The sequence below is a fragment of the Podarcis muralis genome, chromosome 5 (genome assembly GCF_964188315.1).
Source record: "Podarcis muralis chromosome 5, rPodMur119.hap1.1, whole genome shotgun sequence".
NCBI classification, from domain to species: domain Eukaryota; kingdom Metazoa; phylum Chordata; class Lepidosauria; order Squamata; family Lacertidae; genus Podarcis; species Podarcis muralis.
Genome location: NC_135659.1, coordinates 60110741 through 60131544, shown reverse-complemented (window position 1 = coordinate 60131544; position 20804 = coordinate 60110741). Strand labels below are relative to the sequence as shown.

The window sequence follows — 20804 nt, the reverse complement described above, 5'->3', positions numbered from 1 at the left end:
AAGCACTGAACTTAGATCATATCAGTTCATCCAGCATTCAAGATGTGTTCTGCTTTCTTTTTCTTCATTTTTTTTTAAGGCAGGCAATAAATCCAAAGCTATTTGCAGCAGTTCTGAGTTCTGCATTGGCTCAAAGGAGTGCAGATGTTGTCCTCATATCAATAACTGATATTAATGGTTGAATTAATAGCTGTAAGCCAAAGCAAGAACCTCCTCAATACAGTGAGCTGGATAGATCTGCAGCATAAGCTCAATGCACAACTTAACCCACATTTATCAGAGCACTACAAAGCTGCCAAGGCTGTTAGGGTTAAGGTGGGTTGAACTGAAAGGAAGTCATGTGGAGAAGAAACACTCTCTCACGCTTCTTCATCATGTGCAGACATCTGTCTTTTCTACTCAACCATATTATTTTTTTTGGTATCCTAATTTTGTGGGTAGAGAAGATGAGAAAGAAATTTGATTCAGTTCACATTTAAAGGCAGACTTAGAAAATTCACACTTTTCAAAACAATATGCAAACTGAAACACAGTCATCATTCAAAACCCAGTTTTCAGAATTTTGCAGTGCTGCTCTATAGCCAAGCAATGCATACAAAAATACATAATATTAGGCCAAAATATGCATATAAATGCATATATTCATGAAAGTTACATGTGTGTTGGGGAAAATTGTTTACAAAAAATGTATTTGTCAGAATAGTGTACAAAAATGTGTTGGTTGGAAGAAATTCGTATTAAAATGCTGGTGAATTTTCAGGTTTTGTTTTGTTTTGTTTTTGCAAAAAATTGCAAAGTGCTGCATAAATGTGGAGAACTGAATTTAAGATTGGAAAAAATGAGAAACAGAGATTCAAAAACTGGCAGATTTGCCCAGTTGACAGTGTAGATTGGTGCAACTTCTCCATGAATTGATCCTAAGCACAGATTATATGAACCAACAGCACTTCCTCTTGCACAAGAGGAGCAGAGACTGTTCTCCAGCTGTAGCCCCCCACCCACCCCCAGGCTACATCCCTCATCATTCCTGAGGGTCGCTGACCATCAGTCAGGAGTGGCTTGGGTGAGATGAGGAATAAAGTCCGCAGCATGGAGGAAGAATGAAGACCCTGTTCCAAGAGGAAACTTCACTTGTGCTGATTAGGATATAATCCTGTATACTGAGTTATGGAAATAAAAGAAATCTGAGATTGGCCAGTGTACCAGTTGGGGGGTGGATAGTAGAAACTATATTTCACTGAGTATTGTTTCTATTTCCATTTCTTGTTTGGTATCAGACCACTTCTCAACATTATCCTGTGGCCAATGGCTATGAGCTGTTTGAGGTTTCTGAGGAGAAGGATGAAGAGGTTGCTGCTTTCTGCCATATGCTGGATGTGTAAGTACAGGCAACTCCCCCTTTGTGTGGGGGTTGCTTTGTGGGTTTTTGTGTGCGTTGGCATAAGCCCACCCCGCTCCATTCTGCCCCCTTCCATGGTGCATGTGTATTGAATGGGCACAAAATGGTCACCACCAGTACCAGTCTAGGACTCATCAAAGCACCCTACTAAGGGGATCCTTTGGCTGCAGTCCTCCTTGGAACCTAAGTATCTGCAAGGGAGCCCTGCATCAAAATAGCAGAGTGCTGCTATTCAGAATTCCACCCGGTCCATTCCAGCACTGCCCCACAGTTGGTCAATGTTCTGTGCCCATTGAACATGCTCAGTCTTCATTGGGTTGCCTTTGCTTCCCATCCCCTCCAAGGGGGCTCCATAAGGACCAGAACTTACAGAACTGTGGTTGTGGTCAGTATCTGTAAGTGGGACCTATGATAAAATGTTCCGTTGTCGAGTGCTCCTGTTATAGCAGGCCAGCCATACTCTACTGCATTCCATTCCCTCTTCCACCTAGTTTTCCATTATCCCCACCAAACAGTCAGCATTCCTTGGCCACTGAAAATCCTCTGAACTCATTGGGTTGTTTTTTGAGGATCTTCCCCTGTGGGGCTCCCCTACCCGCAATTTTCCAAACCTTGACATTTCTCTTGGAGCCTGCCAGTACCTCCCTCTTTTGCATGGATAGCATCTCCTTGGCTACCTCACCTCTGAACATCGGAAATAGAAGGAATTAAGATAAGCAATGGCCTAACTGCCTCAAGCAATTAATTACTGCTGTTGATTAATCCTCAGCGACTGGGGAAAAAATCCTCTTTGTCCCTAGAGTTTTTGTTGCACTTTGTTTAAGCAATGGCTCCAGTGGAAAGAATCTAAGCCTGTAGTGGATTGGATGAGGATGAACCTATTTGGGATTATAATTCCTGGCATGGCTTGCGATAATGCAGCAGCAACAGAAGGCAGAGGAGGCATTCCTCCCATGCTTTGGAAGTAAAGGTAGCGGGGAATGTCACAAGGCCAACAACATGGATTGCACACATAGCTCAAACCAGCACAGAGTTTCAGTCTGTTGGTCTGGCTAAGAGTTAGCCTGTTATTAGAGAAAACAGAAGTCAATTTTTCTGACATTTGGTCAGCGTGATCCTTTCTCTCTCTCCATTTTCTTTCTCTAAGTAGCACATCTCAAAAAGGTTCAGTGTTCTTCAGATGTACATACATGATATTTTCCTTTCCCATTCATCATTTTGTAGTCTACTTCAGCATGTCTAGAGTTAGATGAAGTCTAGGTTAGCGACAATCAACACATCAAGTATCTGGGCCTCTGCACTACTTGAGATCATTAGCGGTCAGTGTGGTGGGGCAGCACTGGGAAGCTGCCCTTCCAACATGGGCATTGCTACAACTTACCTGGTTGGGGCAGGGTGGCAGATAGGTAAGGGCTGTGTGGGTGCCCCTGCCAGTACATCTGTGCAGCACCAACCTCACTACCACCCTGCCCATCCAGGGCACAGGTATAGCAATGCCGGTGTCAGGGAGGCAGCTTCCTAGTTAAGCCCTATACAGCTACTGCTTGGGATATGTTATCATGCTGGAGGGCAAACAAACCTGAGTTTCATTCATTGTTGAAGCACAAATTAATCTCTAGGCCATATGCTCTTTCATACTCACTTCATTTGATTGACCCCACAAGATAGTTATGAAATTCAAGTTCCTTTAAGGCAGGAATCTTAGATTTGGTGTTAGTTTAGCCACATATTTCAGAAGATCAAATCAGTTATCTGAGTAAATGGGAAATTGAGAATCTCAGTAGCGTAATACACTGGTATACATTTTAACAGGGGTCAAAGATGAGATCAAGTGCAAAGACCTTTGACAGCGCGTCTCCTTATTTAAAAAAGAGTAAGGGAAAAGAGGAGATCCTATCAGATGCCACAAGGAATGGGCATTCGGTGGTAATGGAAACTAATTGTACCCATCTCATTTTGCCCACAGACTTAGATCTGGCTACAGTACCAAGGACTATTCCCTTACTGGTTTTGTCTGGAGTGCTGTCAACCTCAGTCGTGAACACCTTGGCCATGGAGTCAGCTTGAAAGTGACTGTGGTTTATGACAGCCTGCAGGAGCCTCTCACTTTTACTTGTGACTGTAAGTTTTGCTGGTTTGAACTGGGGTGCACTTTTGCTTGTATCAACAGAGCAAATGTTCCCAAACTGTGGTCTGTGGATCACTGGTGGCCCATAAGCTCCATTCATATGGTCTACAGAAAGATGCTGGACAGGCCAGAATATATGTATTTGGTCTTACTCTTGATTGATTTATTTTTGGATGACAGAGACGAGGGTCAAATAGACCAGGGATATATTATCAAAGAGGCTAACAAGGGCTTGTCATCTTTTATTTTTAAGTAATCCAAGGAGAACCCCAGCAATTTTCAAGTGGTTCCTGGGGGCAGGAATTTTTGAGAACTGTTTCAGTATTAGGTATATTATATGCTCCTTTTCACAGCAATGAAATGAGCTGCGCTAGAAGTTAATCTCACAGAAGTCTCTTCTAGACCTAGGTTGGGAGGGTCTGCATGGTTTTCTGGTGACATTTTGTATTGCTGTGAAGGGAACAGAAATATAATCAAATTCTGGGAGAATTGTGGAGTCTGTGATGCCAGAGGGAGTCTACTGGACTTAGGAGGGAACGGCCCAGGATGGCAAATTCCAGGGAATGTTGTCTTGAGACTCATCATGCTGTGATTGTTCTCTCCCTCCCCCCCTCCTGGCAGGCTCCTCCACCGTGGACTTGCTCATCTATCAGACTTTATGCTACACTCATGATGACTTGTGTGATATCGATGTGGATGACTTCGTTCTCAAACTGTGTGGCCTTGAGGAATTCCTGCAAAAGTGAGTCAATGGGCAATGCTTGTCCAAAAAAGTTTAGGCTGACATCCTTTACTCACTTACTTTGTAGTAAGCCCCATTAAACTCAATTAACATCCGAGTAGACACATAGAGGCTTGTGCTGTTAAAGACTTCCTGCCTGGTTTTTCCTTTTTCTTTGCCTCCATTGGTGCATTCTAAATCTTGTGCTCTCATGGTGTGCTGCAGAAATAGACCCTGATGTTTTGTGGGGTGTGGGATGCTACCTATGGAGTGCTGCCCTAGCAATCACAATTCTTTACCTTTTGGGACCACACCGGTTTGCAAGCTTTGCACATATCTTGAATGGTAGTGGTCACTAGTGCTGTGTGGCAGTGCTTACCTGACTCCATCACTGGTGTCACTGCCAGATACCAGGTGGAGGAGGGATGAGGTGGCAGTGAGGTCAGCCTGGTGCAAATGTACTGGCTGAGCCAATCCAGTGCACTGCTGCTGCATTTGCACCTCACAAACCTCATCCCTCTTCCTTCTGGTAAGCTGCAACAATGCTAGTGATGGGAGATCAGGTAAGTGCTGTTGCCCCATTGACCACTATTGTTCTTTAACCCTCTTACAAAGTGTGTTTTATAGATCCTCCCTCTGATCGTCAAAGATTCCCCCACCCCATCTCACAGAATGTTGTGTTAGGCCGTTCCATAGACTTTTTCACCACTGAAGACTGAAGGACCACTTTAGGATAGAAATCTCTTTCAATAAATAAGCAGAGAAATAGAAATCTGGGTTAGTCACTGCTATGTTTGTCAGGATGGCATCAGTCACAATTTTACAGCCTCCATTTGGGATACTTCTGTGACTTCACCCATTTGCTGCGTACACAGTTTCCACTAGTTTAATCATCGCTTGGCATATAACATCCGCTTCTCCCCAAAGCAGGGTGATGTGAAGCCTGGATTATTTTAGCACCTGTTAGGAACATAGTTAGGGCTATGTGATGTATTTTACTTCCTTATTTTTTAAATCATTGAGCGATTCCTGCCAAGACACCCCAGCGGAAGCCTTGGGCTGTGGAAAGATATTGCTAAACCTCATTGACTGTGTTGAAATTCATGTTCCATGGAAGAGTCACTTCATGAATTAGGAAGGTGCCAAGTATCCCTCTTTAGATGACTGTCATGCTTAGTAAGTTGATAGATGAGTCAAATAAGTTGCATTTCTTTAAGGTATTTGCCTTTAGCTTGTGCTATGGTGATGGACTGACTTAGTACTTTTTAGATTGATGGAATGGAGGAATGCCAAATGAAGGATGTGCATTGCTTTCTCCCTGAACCCCGACACAACAGAAATCTTACAGAATGGTCATAAATGAAGCAGACTCACAGATACAGTGGTGCCTCGCAAGACGAATGCCTCGCAAAACGAAAAACTCGCAAGACAAGAGTTTTCCGTTTTTGAGTCGTTCCGCAAGACGAATTTCCTTATGGGCTTGCTTCGCAAGAAGAAAGCCCATAGGGAAATCTCCGGGGACCTCTGTTAAAATGCTGGCGGTCGGGAGCAAAGACTCTGAAGGCCGGCGGGGGGCAAAAGTCTTTGCTCCCCCCCGCCTGCCTTCCCGGGACAGCGGAGACTTCTCCACTGTCCCGGGCGATCCTAAAATGCTGGCGGGCGGCAGCGAAGCCTTCGCTGCCACCCACCAGCATTTTAAAATCGCCCCAGGACAGCGGAGGCTTCGCTGCCGCCCACCAGCATTTTAAAATCGCCTTGGGACAGGGGAGAAGTCTCCGCTGTCCTGGGGGCTTTTAAAATGCTGGCGGTCGGCAGCAAAGCCCTCCTGTCCCCGGAGCTTGCGGGGCGGGAGGTGGGGAGAAGGGCTTTTCTTCCCACCGCCAGCCTTCAGAACAGCCTTCTGAAGGCTGGCAGTAGGAAGAAAAGCCCTTGCCCCCCCCCCCAGCCTTCAGAAGAGGTCGGGGGACAGACTGTCCCCGGACCTGGTCTGAAGGCGGTTTCCATAGGAATGCATTGATTGATTTTCAGTGCATTCCTATGGGAAACCGTGCTTCGCAAGACGAAAAACTCGCAAGAAGAAAAAACTTGCGGAACGAATTAATTTCGTCTTGCGAGGCACCACTGTAGAATATGCTGGAGACTGATGCATTCCTTGATGTCATCATCAAGCAGACATAGCTGGAAACTGGGTATTCAAAAGGCAAAGATTGTTTACTGCTATATTTCTCTCACCAACTGCTTCCGCAAGACGGTGGACAATTGGTGCACTTTGTGATGCGGAACTGTAGACTGAGAGCTGTTGTATCCCTTCCATACGTGGTTCTGCTTTGAGCAAGCTGGACAGTGGGGCACATATCTCCTTCCCACATTTGCTGCCTTTGAAAAGCAGTCCCATCTTTGGGGCTCTTTTTTGCTTCTCTTTGGTACTGAGCGGTGTGGTTAGATGAAATCTCCTCTGGGGGAATAATGAAGATACCATCTGCTTTCAGCAGAAAAATCAATAAACTTTGCCTATGGGTTGGCTGTCCTCCACCCGGGAGCTAGCACTCCAAGCTCTGGGCAGACGGTTTAGACCACCCGACCTGGCCTCCTTGACCATGGTGTGCTGCACTTCCACCAAACAAATTACTCATTTATGTACGGAGGCATTGAGAGTGGCTTTGTCGTTTTGATCTTAAGAGCTTGTGGTCCAGTTACAGCGACTGGGAATGCAAGTTGGCAAGTGCAAACTGATTATTACTGGGACTAGCTTGTTAGTGAACAGACTTAAAAACCACAGAGCCCTCTGCGGACAACCATTCTCTCTCTCTCTCTCTCTCTCTCTCTCTCTCTCTCGTGTGTGTGCGCGCGCGAGAAGGGGGGCGGTGCAAGGGAGAGCTCAAGCATTGAAAGCCAGATCAAGGGAACAAATATCCCAGATTTCATTATTTATGTATGGAACACTATGAAAGTTTTTGTAAGTCTTGAGGCTATTTCGTGCTCTTGTGGAACCCTGGCAGTGAGCAAAGTGACCTAATCCATGGTTTAACTTTCTCTGCATTGATGAATGACAGTGAGAGAGAGAGAGTGTGTGTGTATCTAAACGGCTCAGAGATCTAACTATATCACTTTTGGCACCACAAGATCTCTTAGCACTTTCGAGCATGCACTGCCTGCATAGCAAATCTCTTGTGACTGCAGTGGAGTCCAGGGATGGCTGCCTGTCGGAAGAACTCAGCCAACCACTGCAGGGGGGAGTTGGGAAACAATGTCCCAGGCTGAAGCCCATAGAACCAGTAGGAGCTATTGAAATATTTCTTATTAGTCCTTGCAATGCTTGCTTATTTTTAAACGGCCACGTTGCCACCAGCAGAGAACATGCCTTAACTAAAAGCAGAAACAAGAAATTTGTATCAGATGAGTAGAAGCTACACTGCCAATCTAGAACCCACAGGCGCCGTGAGTCCCCCCCCCCTTTTAAGTTGCTTTTTTTCCTTGCAGAGGCATCTGGCACCGTATTTATGGAAAGCAAAAGGCCTGTTCATGAATTACAGTCTATATCATAAGTGCAAGCTAGCAAGGCATCTGGTGGCTGCACAGGCTGCAGAGGGGTGGCCATCTTCTTGCTGTTCAAATAATGGTTTGGTGATTAATGAGCTGGACTGGGATTGGAGACAACTCTGTTTGAATCCAGCCACTAATTAAAATGGCTATTGGGTCCTGCATATAACGCTTCCTGGCCACCCCTCCCTCCCATAGTGATCTTATATTTGTGTACTCTCCTGCACATCTGGGTCCCTGATTTGTTCTCATGGGTTGGACCCTGCCTGGAGGCTGTTTTCGTAGTCCCAGGTGGCTGTAGCTTCCCAGCTTGTAAACAAGTAATAGTGAGACATAGCCACGGCAGTAGAAGCAACAAATTCTGCCTCCCGATCCCTGTGGAAAACCCTTCTGTTAGGGCTCAAAGACCATGTGCAGAAGGCAAACAAACTCTCTTAAGGTCCTTAAGACAGCTTTCTTCAACATGTGGGAGTTCAGGCTGCTTTTAAGACCTGGAGGGCTGAAATTCCCCTCAGGGCCGTGGTGCAAGGGCCATGCTGCCTGTAGCGCTTGAGAACAGGGCGAGTTTTGTTGGTGTGTAGTAGGCCCTGTTCAGTTCCCTTGCTCTCCTAGAAAGACAGCCTTGTAGAATTATACAGTGGTACTTCGGGTTAAGTACTTAATTCGTTCCAGAGATTCCATACTTAACCTGAAACTGTTCTTAATCTGAAGCACCAATTTAGCTAACAGTGCCTCCTGCTGCCGCCGCGCCGCCGGAGCATGATTTCTGTTGTCATCCTGAAGCAAAGTTCTTAACCTGAGGTACTATTTCTGGGTTAGTGGAGTCTGTAACCTGAAGCATATGTAACCTGAAGCGTATGTAACCAGAGGTACCACTGTATTCCATGTGCGCTGCCTCATGGCTTCTGTCAACGAAGAAGAAGTGCCACGCCCTCTGGCTTTTAAAACTTTCGCTTCACAACATAGGGGCACACTTTTATTGTATCCGTTTGGGAAGCTTAGCACAATAATCTTGATATGAATAAAACTGGTGGCTTTTACGGGCCTGCAAAATCTCTGCTCGAGCTCAAAAATGCAGGCATTCCCTGTGCAAATTGGCACGCAGGCTGCGCCCTCCCCTTTCCGCACGTAGATTGAAATGAAATGAGCTGACCCTTCTCTTCGCCTGTGTTGTACGCCTGCCTTCTTGGCAGGACACAAAGTGCCGGATGCAGACAGCAGAAATGCTCCTTGCTTGACCTTCCATCCGGATGGAAATCTCTCTAATGAGCTAGTGTGCAAATGCCCTGCTCTGTTGCAGCAGCGCCTTCAAAAGATCTTTGGAAACCTCCTCTTTTTTGCAATCAAGCTTCCCGTCTTCCCCAAACAAGCCTCCCCAAACCCCTTCATTGTTTGGGCAGCAGGAATCTTTGCTTCATGAAGACAGAGAGGGGTTGTTGTGTTTTTTTGGACAGGCCTACCTTCAGTTCTTTTCACGCCACCAGATAGAAACTGGAGGAGGATGAAGTAAGGCTGTCATCTTTGGACAGCTGCCCTGCACCCCCTTTCCCAGCCCTCCTCTAGTGAGGGACACTGGTTGGCCACCAGTGAAATTGTCCAGAAAAGCCCTGCAGCGACACCACCTCACAACAATGCTATTTGAGCAATTAAAAATGGTAGCCATTTGGCGCTTTCCATAAGAGTGCAGCTACCGTCCTCTAGCAATGGTGAGCCTACCTTTCCTCCACAGTGTTGGAGCCAAAATAAATAGCAAGGGAAGGAAAAGCTCCTGCTATGTGGTGGTTGGGGACTCACGCCAGCATGGAGGGACACCAGGGGGTCACAGGGAAAGTTCCTTCACACTTGGAGTTCATTTATTTAATTTATTTTATCAAATTTACCAGTATGTACTGCTTGATTTTAAAACAAAAATCTCAACAACATTCCTCTTCAACCAGGCCTTTGGCTGATTAATATTCTACGGCCTTTTAAATGCGTTTGGGAGGAGGGTATATTTTTGGGTTTTAACTGTTTTGTTCTTCTATCCTGCATTTTTATCTTGTGAGCCGCCCAGAAATCTTCAGATGAAGGGAGGTATAGACAAAACAAAATTAAAAATATATAAAGCAATGAAATCAAGGACAATTGATAACTGTACTTTGAAACATGCAAAAGCTGGCCGTGAGATCCTGTTTGACAGTGCTAGGCAAGCTGTTAGCAACTAAAAGGCAAGCTATAAAGCAGAAAGGGACATAGCACAGGGTTTCCACATTCTGTCCATGTTGGTGCAAATGGCCAAATTATTTTATTCTTACATGTGACAATCTCTGAAATAGACGAAGTGCTGTTACCAGTGTACAGTTGAAATGGTTTTACTATCGAGTCCAATTGTTACATTGGGAATATATGGCAAAAAGAGCAAGGCTTTGTTTCCTGCAGTAATGTTGTAAACTGGCGGCCCCTCCTTCCAGGCAGCTTCCCCCTAGGACAACTTTGCTGCAGTTTCAGCTTGATGCACTGCAACAATTTTGTAGCTTCTTTTGCTGACTTGGCAGTTAGCTAGCAAATAGCTTTTATTCTCAAACCACATGCGCTTTGGGCATGTACCATTTTTTTGGATTTGCTGAAAGCAGTCTAAGAAATAAAAGCGAAAGAGCTCTGGTTATCTTTTGTATTTTTAAATGTGCTTATTTGGAATTCCATAATGATTTTATGAAGTTCAGAAAAACAGTACAGCACTAGAATGGGGGGAATTTGTTAGGTTTTCGTCCAGGACATATCACATGAACAAATCCCAGTCTCTGTAATAATAATTTTCCCGTGAACGTTTTAATTTGTTTGAGCGATAAAACCTTTTGAGCACTGCATTTCAATTCCAGTTCTAAAGGAGAGATTTTGAAGCATTGGATAGCATGTTAGAAAACTAGTGACAGCTTTTATTTAAACATTTTGTACATGTCAGCTAAAAGGCAGGACAGATGTGGAAATGGAGGACGTGTCTGCTCCCACAAATTGATTTAACGGTCATTTAAATCCTAGAATGCTGTCCAAATCCAATAGATTTCAATGGGATTTGGGGTTGAGATACACGTGTCTCCTTCAAGAAGAGACTGTTGATTTCTGTTTGTTGTGAGGATGAGCTCTTAGGCTGTGTGTTGAGTTTGTTTGTTTACCCCTTTCTCTAAAAAAATCCTGGTATGTTTATCCGTTTAAATATATATTAATCCCCTCCCTGTCCCCGCATAGAAGGCAATATTAAAAATAAAGGAACTCAAAGCATGGATCAGGGTGAGTGGGAAGAGAAGCTGTGGCTTGTGAATCAGCACTCAGCACAGTCCGGCAAGGAGGCAGGAGGTTGCCTAAATTTCACATAGACTAGCAGGCAGCATTCTGCATAGCTGACGCCTCCTGGAAACAAACAAACAAACAAACAAAAAAAGTTGCTTCTGTTCAAGATTCTGTGCAGTAGTTTGTACATCTATCTCAGAATGTCTGTATGCGCCTCTGCCTTTAACTAAGCTCTGATCTGCACGATTGAAGGTGAGGGGTTTTCGCAAACTCCAGTCTCCTGCGCCGTTGGTTTCCCTCAGCTTTTGACACAAGTGCCCTTCTGTAGACAAAAGCTAGCGTTTTAATTTTTTTTATACATCTCACTGTATGCATTTGATACTGGCTCTCAGATATATAAAACAACCATTCCTGGTGCATGCCAAATACTTAAAGAAGTTTTGGAACTTCATGTAGCTCAGACTCGAGAGGTCAGGCAAACTTACCTGTGGTTACTCCTTGCCTGACATGCCCAGACTTGAGCCCAGATACCAGGCAGGGACGTTGAATGGGGTGGGTGGGGGGAGTCCACCTACAGGAGACGCACGGAAATAAATCTTCATAAAATATACAGAGCCTTCTTTTCATAGGTTTCAAAGTGCCCACACCCATTCAGGTTGCAGCCTTGAGAATAGAAACAGTGGGAATTTTATCTGCCAGCCAGGCAGGGAGGCTTCTTCTGTGGGACAAACACTTTAAATTGTACAAGCACCAACAGTGATAGATGCTCCTTTTCATTGAACACATATACATATTTGCAAGCGCGTAGGAACATAGGCAGACCATTGGTCCACCTAGCTCTAGATCTTTTACACTGACCACCAGCAGCTCTCCAGCATTTCGGACAAGGACCATTCCCAGCCCTACCTGGAATTGAACATGGGAGCTTCTGCACGCAAGGCAGATGCTCTACCACTGAGCTGTGGCCAGGCAGTCCATCTAGCCCAGTATTGTTTATTCTGACTGGCAGCAGCTCTTCAGGGGTCCTGCCCCAGCACCTGCTACCTTATTCTTTTCTAACTGCAGATGCCAGGGACTGGACTTGGGACCATCTGCAGGCAAATCCTGTGATGTAACACCAAGTTGTGGTCCCTCCCAAGGCCCCTTGCCCTTGTCACGTCCTTCTCACTCCCTGAGTTGATCAGGGAATATATGAGAAGTACACCCCGCATTTGCCCACAAACTGCAATTACACTTTCTTTCCCCTTTTGCTAAAATGACAGAATAGCTGGGGGTGGGGATGTGTGGCAGGACAGGAGGGGCAGCAGAGCAAGCCACTGAGAGCAGCAGCAGCAGCAGGAGGCCCTCCAGGCCCGGTCGAAATTAAATGTTTTCAGGAATTCCCTATCTGCTTAGGGGCCGGTGTTACAAGCCAACCTGAATAAGAATGCCTTGTGGCACTTCCTGAAAATGAATGCAAAATCTTCCTTTGTGGGCGCTCCTGACTCTCTTTTGGCTATCTCCTTTTTCCAGCTGTTGAAGTTTGAGCTGCTTCATTATTATTACTCTACTTTTCTTTCTTCCCTTTAAAAACACAACACTCCCCCCCCCCCTTCCCTCTCTCCTGTCTCTGCAAACTGGCTTTCTTGTGTGATGGCAGCTGTGCCTAGCTGTGCCAGGATGCAGGCTTGACATAGATAAGAATTGACCCTTTCCTTTGGCAGGTGAAAGGACCAGACTTCCTTTTTGTCACTGCCCTTCCAGCATAGCTTTGCTTCTTCTGTGGGCATGTTTCATTAGAATCGCAGGCAATGGCTCAGAGGTTGGCTCCAGGGCTTTATGTTATAGATTTGGGTTTGCAAAGATGCACGTGGGTCTTAAGTAGACCATACTGTGAGGTCATGAGTTACAAGGAGGTTGCAGGACAGTTAGAAAGAGCCAGATCTTCAAGTTGTGATTTGGCTAATCTGCCTCCCGAAGATTCTCCGCTTCAATACATTTTTATCATTGTTGCAGTTCAGGCTTAAACCTTTTTTTAGAATTCACCTGATGTACATATTATATTTAATCTTTCATTCTTTGTCATTCCTGAAGCTTTCGAGTTTTCTTTTGGACATTCTTGAGTGTTGCAATTTTTTACACTGGGTGGGGGAAAGTATATACATTTAACTGAAGCCTAGCTATGGAATTTGTAGACCTCTGATTCTCAGAGAGCAAAACTGAAGTATATAAAGATTACTTGACACACCCAGTGTCTTCAAGCCAAAGCAGTTGCAGAGCTAGGATATATTAGGTGCTGGAGGCTCCAAGTAATCTGCTCTTTCCTGCCTGGTTTATCCTCCATACAGCACAGGGGGGAAAGCCATTTAGTTACAATTTATTGATGTGTTTGCATCCTTTCAGCAAACATCCACTGGGAAGTCATGAATACATCCAGCACTGCAGGAAGTTTGACATTGATATCCGGCTGCAGCTGATGAAGAGGAAGGCTGTGCGCACTGACTTGGCTAGGACGGTAAGTATTTGCTTGCCAGTGAGCAACAGAACTGTACTTTGTCTCTGCCATTACTAGTACAGATGGCAAATGTGCTCCATCTTGCCTAAGGTTGCAGGTCCAATGGTGGCATCTAGAGCACTGTCTGTTCCATCCATACTGGATCTGTTTGGATTATTTCAGTTTAAGGATGTGCCTCCTTGACCCTTGCCCATCTTGGATTCTTGGAGCCAGCAGTAGGGGGTTGAGTGGGTGGGTCCCAGGAATGATTGATGCCTCACTGGAGAAGGGGGAAGTACCATCTGCCTTGAAGGAGGCAGTGTTGCTCCTCCTCCTTAAAAGGACCTCCCTGTACCCAGAAGTGTTAAACCTCTGAAAGGCCCTCTCCTTCCATGTAACTCTCGGGTTTTAAAAGTGGGTGGAGCCGGAAGGGGGTTGGTCTGGGAGAGGGGATTCTCTTTGGCAGCCCCTACGTTGCAAAACCCCCTCCCCACAGAGGTGCGTCTTCATTGTTCAGCTTTCCGCAAATACTGAAGAGGTACCTATTAACTCTGGTTTTTGACACCTGAATTGTATATTTTTATGACCTGCACTATTTTTGTGATTGTAAATTGTTTTGAACTGTTTCCACCCTGAGATCCTAGGGTGGATGATGGGTAATAAATAAAAAATAATAGTAATGCTAAGCCAGCCCATGGCTTAGCTGCAGCAGGACCAGGGGAGGAGCGCAGTAACCATGATTTTGCTCCAGGAACCTGCACGTTTCCTCATTCACACTAAGCCATGGTTTTCCTTACGTGCAAACGGAGTCAAGATGCATGTGAGTAATTAACCTTCACTTGTGCAGGTGAACGATGACCAGAGTCCTTCCACGCTCAACCACTACGTTCACCTCCAGGAAAGGCCAATCAAGCAGACCATCACCAGGTAAAGATGAACAGAGAATCTCAGGGTCACGGGTTCAAGCCCCACGTTGGGCAAAATATTCCTGCATTGCAGGTGGTTGGACTAGATGACCCTTGTGGTCCCTTCCAACTCTGCAATTCTATGATTTTATGGAGTGGCGGCAGCAGCAGCATACTTCAGGTGGCCTATGTAAAGCCAGTGCCTTTTTAAAGGGGGTACTCAAGGGTACACAGTACCGACACCTCTTTTTGCTGTTGTTAAAAAGTGTGGCACTTACTGTAACAACTTCATGGTGAGTGCTGGCACCTATTTTTCTAGGAAAAAAGCACTGTGCCGCCCCAAAACCCCCCAAAGTGAAACAAAAATAGTTCCAGTGCTGGAGTTCTTAATTTAGGCCTTCCATATTGAAATTCCTCCATCCTCTTGGGAGAGAGGGCCCTGGCTTAGTAGTGGAGCATGGCTTACATTCAGAAGGTCCCAAATTGAAGCCAAGCATCTTCAGGTAGGGATTGGGAAAGTCTTCCATCTGAGAATCTCGGGAGGCACTGCCAATTCTGAACTAGATGGACCAATGACTTTGGGCTGTTGCTTAAGAACTCGCCTTGACAGAGATCCGTTTCCTCCATACGTACAAGCCGTGACTTGCTTCCTTTTTCTGTGCCAAGCTGTCTCTTGTTGTTTCTTCCAATAGGCAGGCCTTGAGTCTCCTTTTCGATACCTTCCACAACGAGGTTGATGCATTCCTAGCCGTGGAGGTGAGAGGATAGCATTGGGGTTAATGTTGTGGTTAAACATACGTTGAACTATGCATATGGCTTTGGTGTGCTGCAAATGCCTCTGCGTTAGTGAATATTATTAGATGTAACCATTTCACCTTTGGCATCTTCAAGCTATGAAATCCATCCATAAGGAAGCTTGTGATAGGGAACCCAGTAACCCTCAACCACTGTCCCTGAGACACCCTGATCGCCAGTCTTCCCATCACTTTCCTCCTAGTTCGAACCATTGTCCCATGTTCTTTGAGCTACATCTTCAGTTCCTGGTGGTCTTTGGCAGCAGCAAGATAAGAAGCATGTAGCTTTGCACTTCCTTTGTCAGCACCCACTTTGGTATAAAACCCACCATATTGTTTGGCAGTGAACAGTAGTGGCTGGTGGGGCAGCATAGACCCAGCTGTGTTGCGGAGCTGGCTTTCCAAAGGTTCCTGCCACTGTCGGTTAACAAGATGGAGGCTTGGCATGGTGTGGGCGCAGCAGTGGAGCCAATTCGATGTTTCTGGCACTGTGCCCACACTTTGCCAAGCTCCCTGCCACCCTACCGCTCTCCCTCTTGGTAAGTGGCAGGGGCATATGGCATAGGGAAGCCAGATCAGCATTGCTGCCCTGCTGGTCACTACTGCAATATAGCACCTGGTATGGGCATCACAGGTACGCTTGAAGATGCCAAATATAACAGACCATTGTATGATAGAAAGTATTTGTGAAAACATAGGCTAGGGTTAAATGACAATGGAAGTATTTTTCGACGCTACAGTTTCCTCCAGGCCCTTCCCATTTCACTATGTTGCTCACATTGTTTCATTTCCTGCTTCAAGCTGATAAGGTGCTAGCTTGTTTTTTTACTGTTTTCGCTAGAGTGACGTTTGCTTTATAAAATAAATGCCCTGAACCTTGCTTCTCCCATCTCGTCTGACAGTCCACTGCTTGCTTGCTTGCTTGCTTGCTTGCTTCTCCTCTTCCTCATTCCAGTCTTGAATCCTTCATGAGAGTCAAATTTCCCAGCATAAGGTGAGGGCTGCCAGCCACAAGTGTGCTTGGGACTACAGCCAAGAGGCGGATCTGCATAGCAGCCTTTGCTATCAGAGCAGAAAACAAACTGGGTGTAGTGAAGTGTTCCCCAGGTTCTAATCTTGAAATTGTCAGCAGCTTTTAACAGCAAGTTCCTATCTACTGTTTGTTTCAGTTTCCCTTCCCTTGCAATAAATACAGTCAAAAACATACTTGTGAAGGTAGGCAAAAAAGAAACCCAAGACGTTGTGAAGGTTAAATTTCTCATGACGGTAAAGGGATTTATATAGGGGTTTTTTCCCCCATTTTGAAACCTCTATGTTATCGAGCACTTAATGTAGAGATTAGAATGTGTGTTTTAGATCTTGGGAGTAGTGAATTTAGTGAAAGGGGTAAGCAGGAGACTTTGACAACCTTCTAAATTGCCAACACTGAGGTTGCCAGCACTTTATAATTCCAAAAAATGATCAGGGATAGTGGATTCAAGTCCTAGCTTAGCTTTGTGAACTCTAGCTTAGAGTGCAGGAACGATAATATATTCAACTGAGCAGCTAGAATTGCCTTTAGACATCTCTTTTGTGTGACTGTCTGGTCCTTGCTAGTGATGAAGGCGAAGGGCTTTTTAGCAAACTGATTGGAACAAGAACTAGTTTGGTCCCTATCTGTGAAAGCACCCTCTTGTAGTCAGATCGCCATGACTGGGGGCAGAAAGTATGTGTGAGGGAGAGTGAGTGTGAGAAAGAAACCATTCTCCTCCTTTCAAGAGGTGAGTCATAACAAAGCTATCTAGGAAATCTCAGCTGAATGGAATGTAGTTCACTAGTATGTAATCTTGAGGTGTGTGATGGATCCTGAAAATAACACATTTGAGAAATGAACAAGTTACTTGATCCTGTGGTTTTTGAGCAGGGAAAAGGAAAAGCTTTCTAGGTTCCAGTAGCTAAATTACTACGCTCTGAAGATTTTGCTCCCCCTGCATGGTCCTACATTATTTCTCCCTTCCTGCACATTTGTATGGAAATGTATGACTGTGTATGTACTTCCTACAGCAGGGGTCAGCAAGCTTTATCTTGCCTGGTCTGGATCAGTCCTCTGGAGATCCCTTTGTGGGCCGGATTGTGCACCCGCCCATGATTTCTGGCGCAGACGCGATTTCTGGTGCCACGGAAGCGAGTCCTCGCGCTGCGCTGTGCTGGTTTAGTGCAGTGCGCAAGCGGGCAGCTCAGTTCGGGGGCAGCTCGTGGGCCGGTCAAATGACCTCCGTGGGCTGCTTCCAGCCCATGGGCCTTAGGTTGGTGACCCCTGAACTACAGTGTCAGAGGCTGAATACCAATTGCTGGGCATAATAAGGGTTGCTGCTGTCTCACATCCTGCTTGCAAGCTTCCCATTGGTATTTGTTTGGTCACTGTGACAACAGGATGCTGATCCAGCCGGGCTCCACTTTCTGGCCCTAACCCCACTATTCCACAAGCTTTTGCTAGAGCTATTGTCAGCATGGCATCCTTCCTTCCAAATAAAAAATAATAATAAAAAGTTATGTACAGTGAAGCTGGAAAACTGTAGGTCCATTCTTCTACATCCTCTATAGCGCTGACTGTTGACTCTTTTGCCCCTGGAAACCATATACTGCAGAGTCTTATCAATCCAATGGATTATAGAGCTTCATGTGCAACAAGCAACAGTGCCCCTTAGTGGCACTTCTACCTATTTGTTCTGAGGTTCCCAGGCTGAAATTATATTGTTGGAAGGAGCTGGTAATATCAAATGGCTTCATGGGTTCCAGGAAACTTGGTGTTGACGTTAGGACAGTAGTTCCATCAAAGCAGGACTTTGGAATGGAAGTCCAAGGCCCTATTACTTGCACCAGTGCATCAGGACATGCTTGAACACAACAGAGTAGCTGCTTTATTTCTCCAAATCCTATTATGTTGAAGGCCAATCTTAAGACACAGAGCTGGTGGCCATGATATGGAAATGGTGATGGTAAAGACCCATTTGTCTTCCACTTTCATGACATTGGTTGAGTTTGGGATAAAAGAAGCATGAACAAGCTCTTTTGTGCTTTGTTGAGCAGCTCTCTAAGATTTGCTGGAGTTGGTAGGCTCCTCTTTATGTTCTCTTTGGTCAAACTCACACAAGGTACTGGGATTTTACTGCCGAATAGTCACCCAGTTTATGTCCAGGGAAGCCAGGTTTAGTGATAAGGCTGTTAAGGAAGAGGTAGATAAATGAAGTCAATTTATGGCGGGGTTACTACTCTCATTCACCCTAGATCAGGGGTGGGGCACCTGTGCCCTCCAGATGTAGGGCTCCAACTCCCATCACATCCAGCAAACATGGCCAGTGGTCAGGGATGATGGAAGTTGTAGTCTAGCAACAGTTTGAGGGCTGCTGAATCCCACCCCATGCCCTAGAAGCTGGCTATACGCACAACTCTTTGAGGTAGCACATTGTGTTTTGCTCTATGTGCTGTTACCTGGAGACATGAGACTTTCAATTCTTCAGGGAGACGTCCAAGTGAAGGCAGAACGAGTGATCCAGTCTGTCATGGCCATTTGCAATGCTCTGGCTGCTGTGGAGTCCCAGGAGATCACTGCAGCCCTGAATCAACTGCCACCCTGTCCATCTCGCATGCAGCCCAAAATCCAGAAGGTAAGAAGCAGGAGTTGGTGTCAGGAAGCAGCAATATTTAATCTGAGTGCCTAAGTTAAATATGAGAGAAAGAGGAGAGCAGACTTTAGCAGACTTTTCCATTTTCTAAAAAGACATAGCTAAGGAAGGACAAAAAGTGCCCTTGTGACAACTTAGTTATCACACTTGACACTAAAAAGCACATTTGAGATTCTCTTTTTTGCCATATGTGAATACTGTTAAGGCAAGATAGCTGTGAACAAAAACTAAGGTGTGAATTCTAGCCAGTGTAAAGTTTTTGCATTCACACTGTGCACTAACTTTGAGCACACCTGATTTAAACCTTGCATGTTAATTTGACCTTGGACACTTTTGTTGCTGATAACCTTTCTGCCTTCAATATGCAGTGCATATTTTAAAATGCCCTCTTCCAGTACATTCTCAGGAGCTGGATCTGCCTTAAGTGCCATTACATTGGCTGGTGCTTTCCGTTGCAGCAAAAGGTAGAGCCTTTTCAGCAGTGGATCAGCTATTTGGAACTCCCTAGGTCCTTTGTTCTTTGCGTTCAGGGAACATTCAGAGATTTTTCCCTTTTCAGAAAGCTTTTTAATTACGTGGGTGGATTTTCAATCAGTTTCATTTATTTATTTTTTAAAAAATAGATCTTGAATTTCTCTTTGTTTTAATGGGCTTTGTGTGTATCGTCTGGAATTTTATTTTATTGGCGACTTTTAAAATGTTTTTGATCGTAAGTCCATTTTTTAGCTTCTGGACAGAAGCAAGGAACACACATTTTACAATAAAGCAATAAAGTGGTTAGAATTTTCTCCCAAACTTGGGAAAACATAGCTGCTATTCCCACAGTTGGATAGCTTGAACTGCTGGGAGTGAAAACATATTGACATATGTTATATAAAGTGTTTGCTCAGAGTTGCTTGCCTTTCAGTCTGATTTTCATAAAATATTTCTCTTCTGGTTTCTCTTTCCTGAGCAGGATCCAAAGGTTTTGGCCATGAAGGAAAACAGAGGTAATAATTTCTCTTCTCCTGTTGTTGCTATTGAATTCTGAAGGCTTTTTACTTTCCACTGCCTCCCAAGTGCACTTTTCCAATTATTGCATACTGTTATTTATTGAACAAATTATCATCATCATCATCATCATTAGCCCTTTGAATCTTCAGCTTAGACATCTTGAGTCCCTAGAGTTGCTATTCCATTAACCAGACTTTTCAGAGCAGGGTGGTTTCCTAGTAATAATGAAAATGCAGACCTGTTTTTCAAAAATATTGAAGCCCCAACTACACTAAAGACCTTGAGGGATTGTGCTTCGGGGTCAAAGTAAACATAATGTGGGAGATCCTTGAACAGGAACCTCTGCAATGATTTTTTTATAAACAAAAAAGTTGAAAGGAGGTGTAGAACCCTTTAGGCCACGAGAGACATCCTTCCAGGCCATTTTACCAATGGAAAGTGATCCTCACCCACCCACTGGCAAGCTACTGTTTTGCAACACAAGGCAAAACCATATATTTGGCTATAACTTTTGATAGAATACAGATAATTGAACAATTATCTGTAGAGTGTAGAGACCTGTATGTTTTGGCCTATGTGGCAAATGGTAGCTTTTGGGTTTTGTCCCGAGAAGAGAAAAGGGGCTTGTATCTGTAGATGACCCCCAAGATCTTTCCAAATCTGAAATTCTATTGTCTGTGCTTGTCTTCTGATATCCCTATCTTAATGGAGACAAAGGAACTTCAGGAGGAAAGGAATAAACTTTAGGATAGGAGTGAGATTAAGTAACTTGTGTAGGAGCTACAAAGTGATGCATGCTGACTTCATCTGCAGTGCCTGTAGCCCTGCCAGTTGTACACATGAGCTTTATAAATGTTTGTTTATAATCATTTATATACATGTATGTATAATTTATAGTTTATTGTTTAGATTTGTACTT

General features: G+C 44.8%; 1 protein-coding gene across 3 annotated transcripts in view; it reads left to right on the top strand.

The window, feature by feature from the left end:
• The window catches only part of PIK3C2B (phosphatidylinositol-4-phosphate 3-kinase catalytic subunit type 2 beta), a 90618-nt gene that overhangs the window by 30784 nt on the left and 39030 nt on the right, over positions 1-20804 (top strand). For all 3 annotated transcript variants that reach the window (XM_028734220.2, XM_028734221.2, XM_028734222.2), the window contains 8 exons: positions 1278-1378; positions 3366-3520; positions 4149-4269; positions 13438-13549; positions 14376-14455; positions 15126-15189; positions 18728-18874; positions 19848-19881. In XM_028734220.2, coding sequence (XP_028590053.2) covers positions 1278-1378; positions 3366-3520; positions 4149-4269; positions 13438-13549; positions 14376-14455; positions 15126-15189; positions 18728-18874; positions 19848-19881 — 814 coding nt within the window. The remainder of the gene's footprint in view (positions 1-1277; positions 1379-3365; positions 3521-4148; positions 4270-13437; positions 13550-14375; positions 14456-15125; positions 15190-18727; positions 18875-19847; positions 19882-20804) is intronic.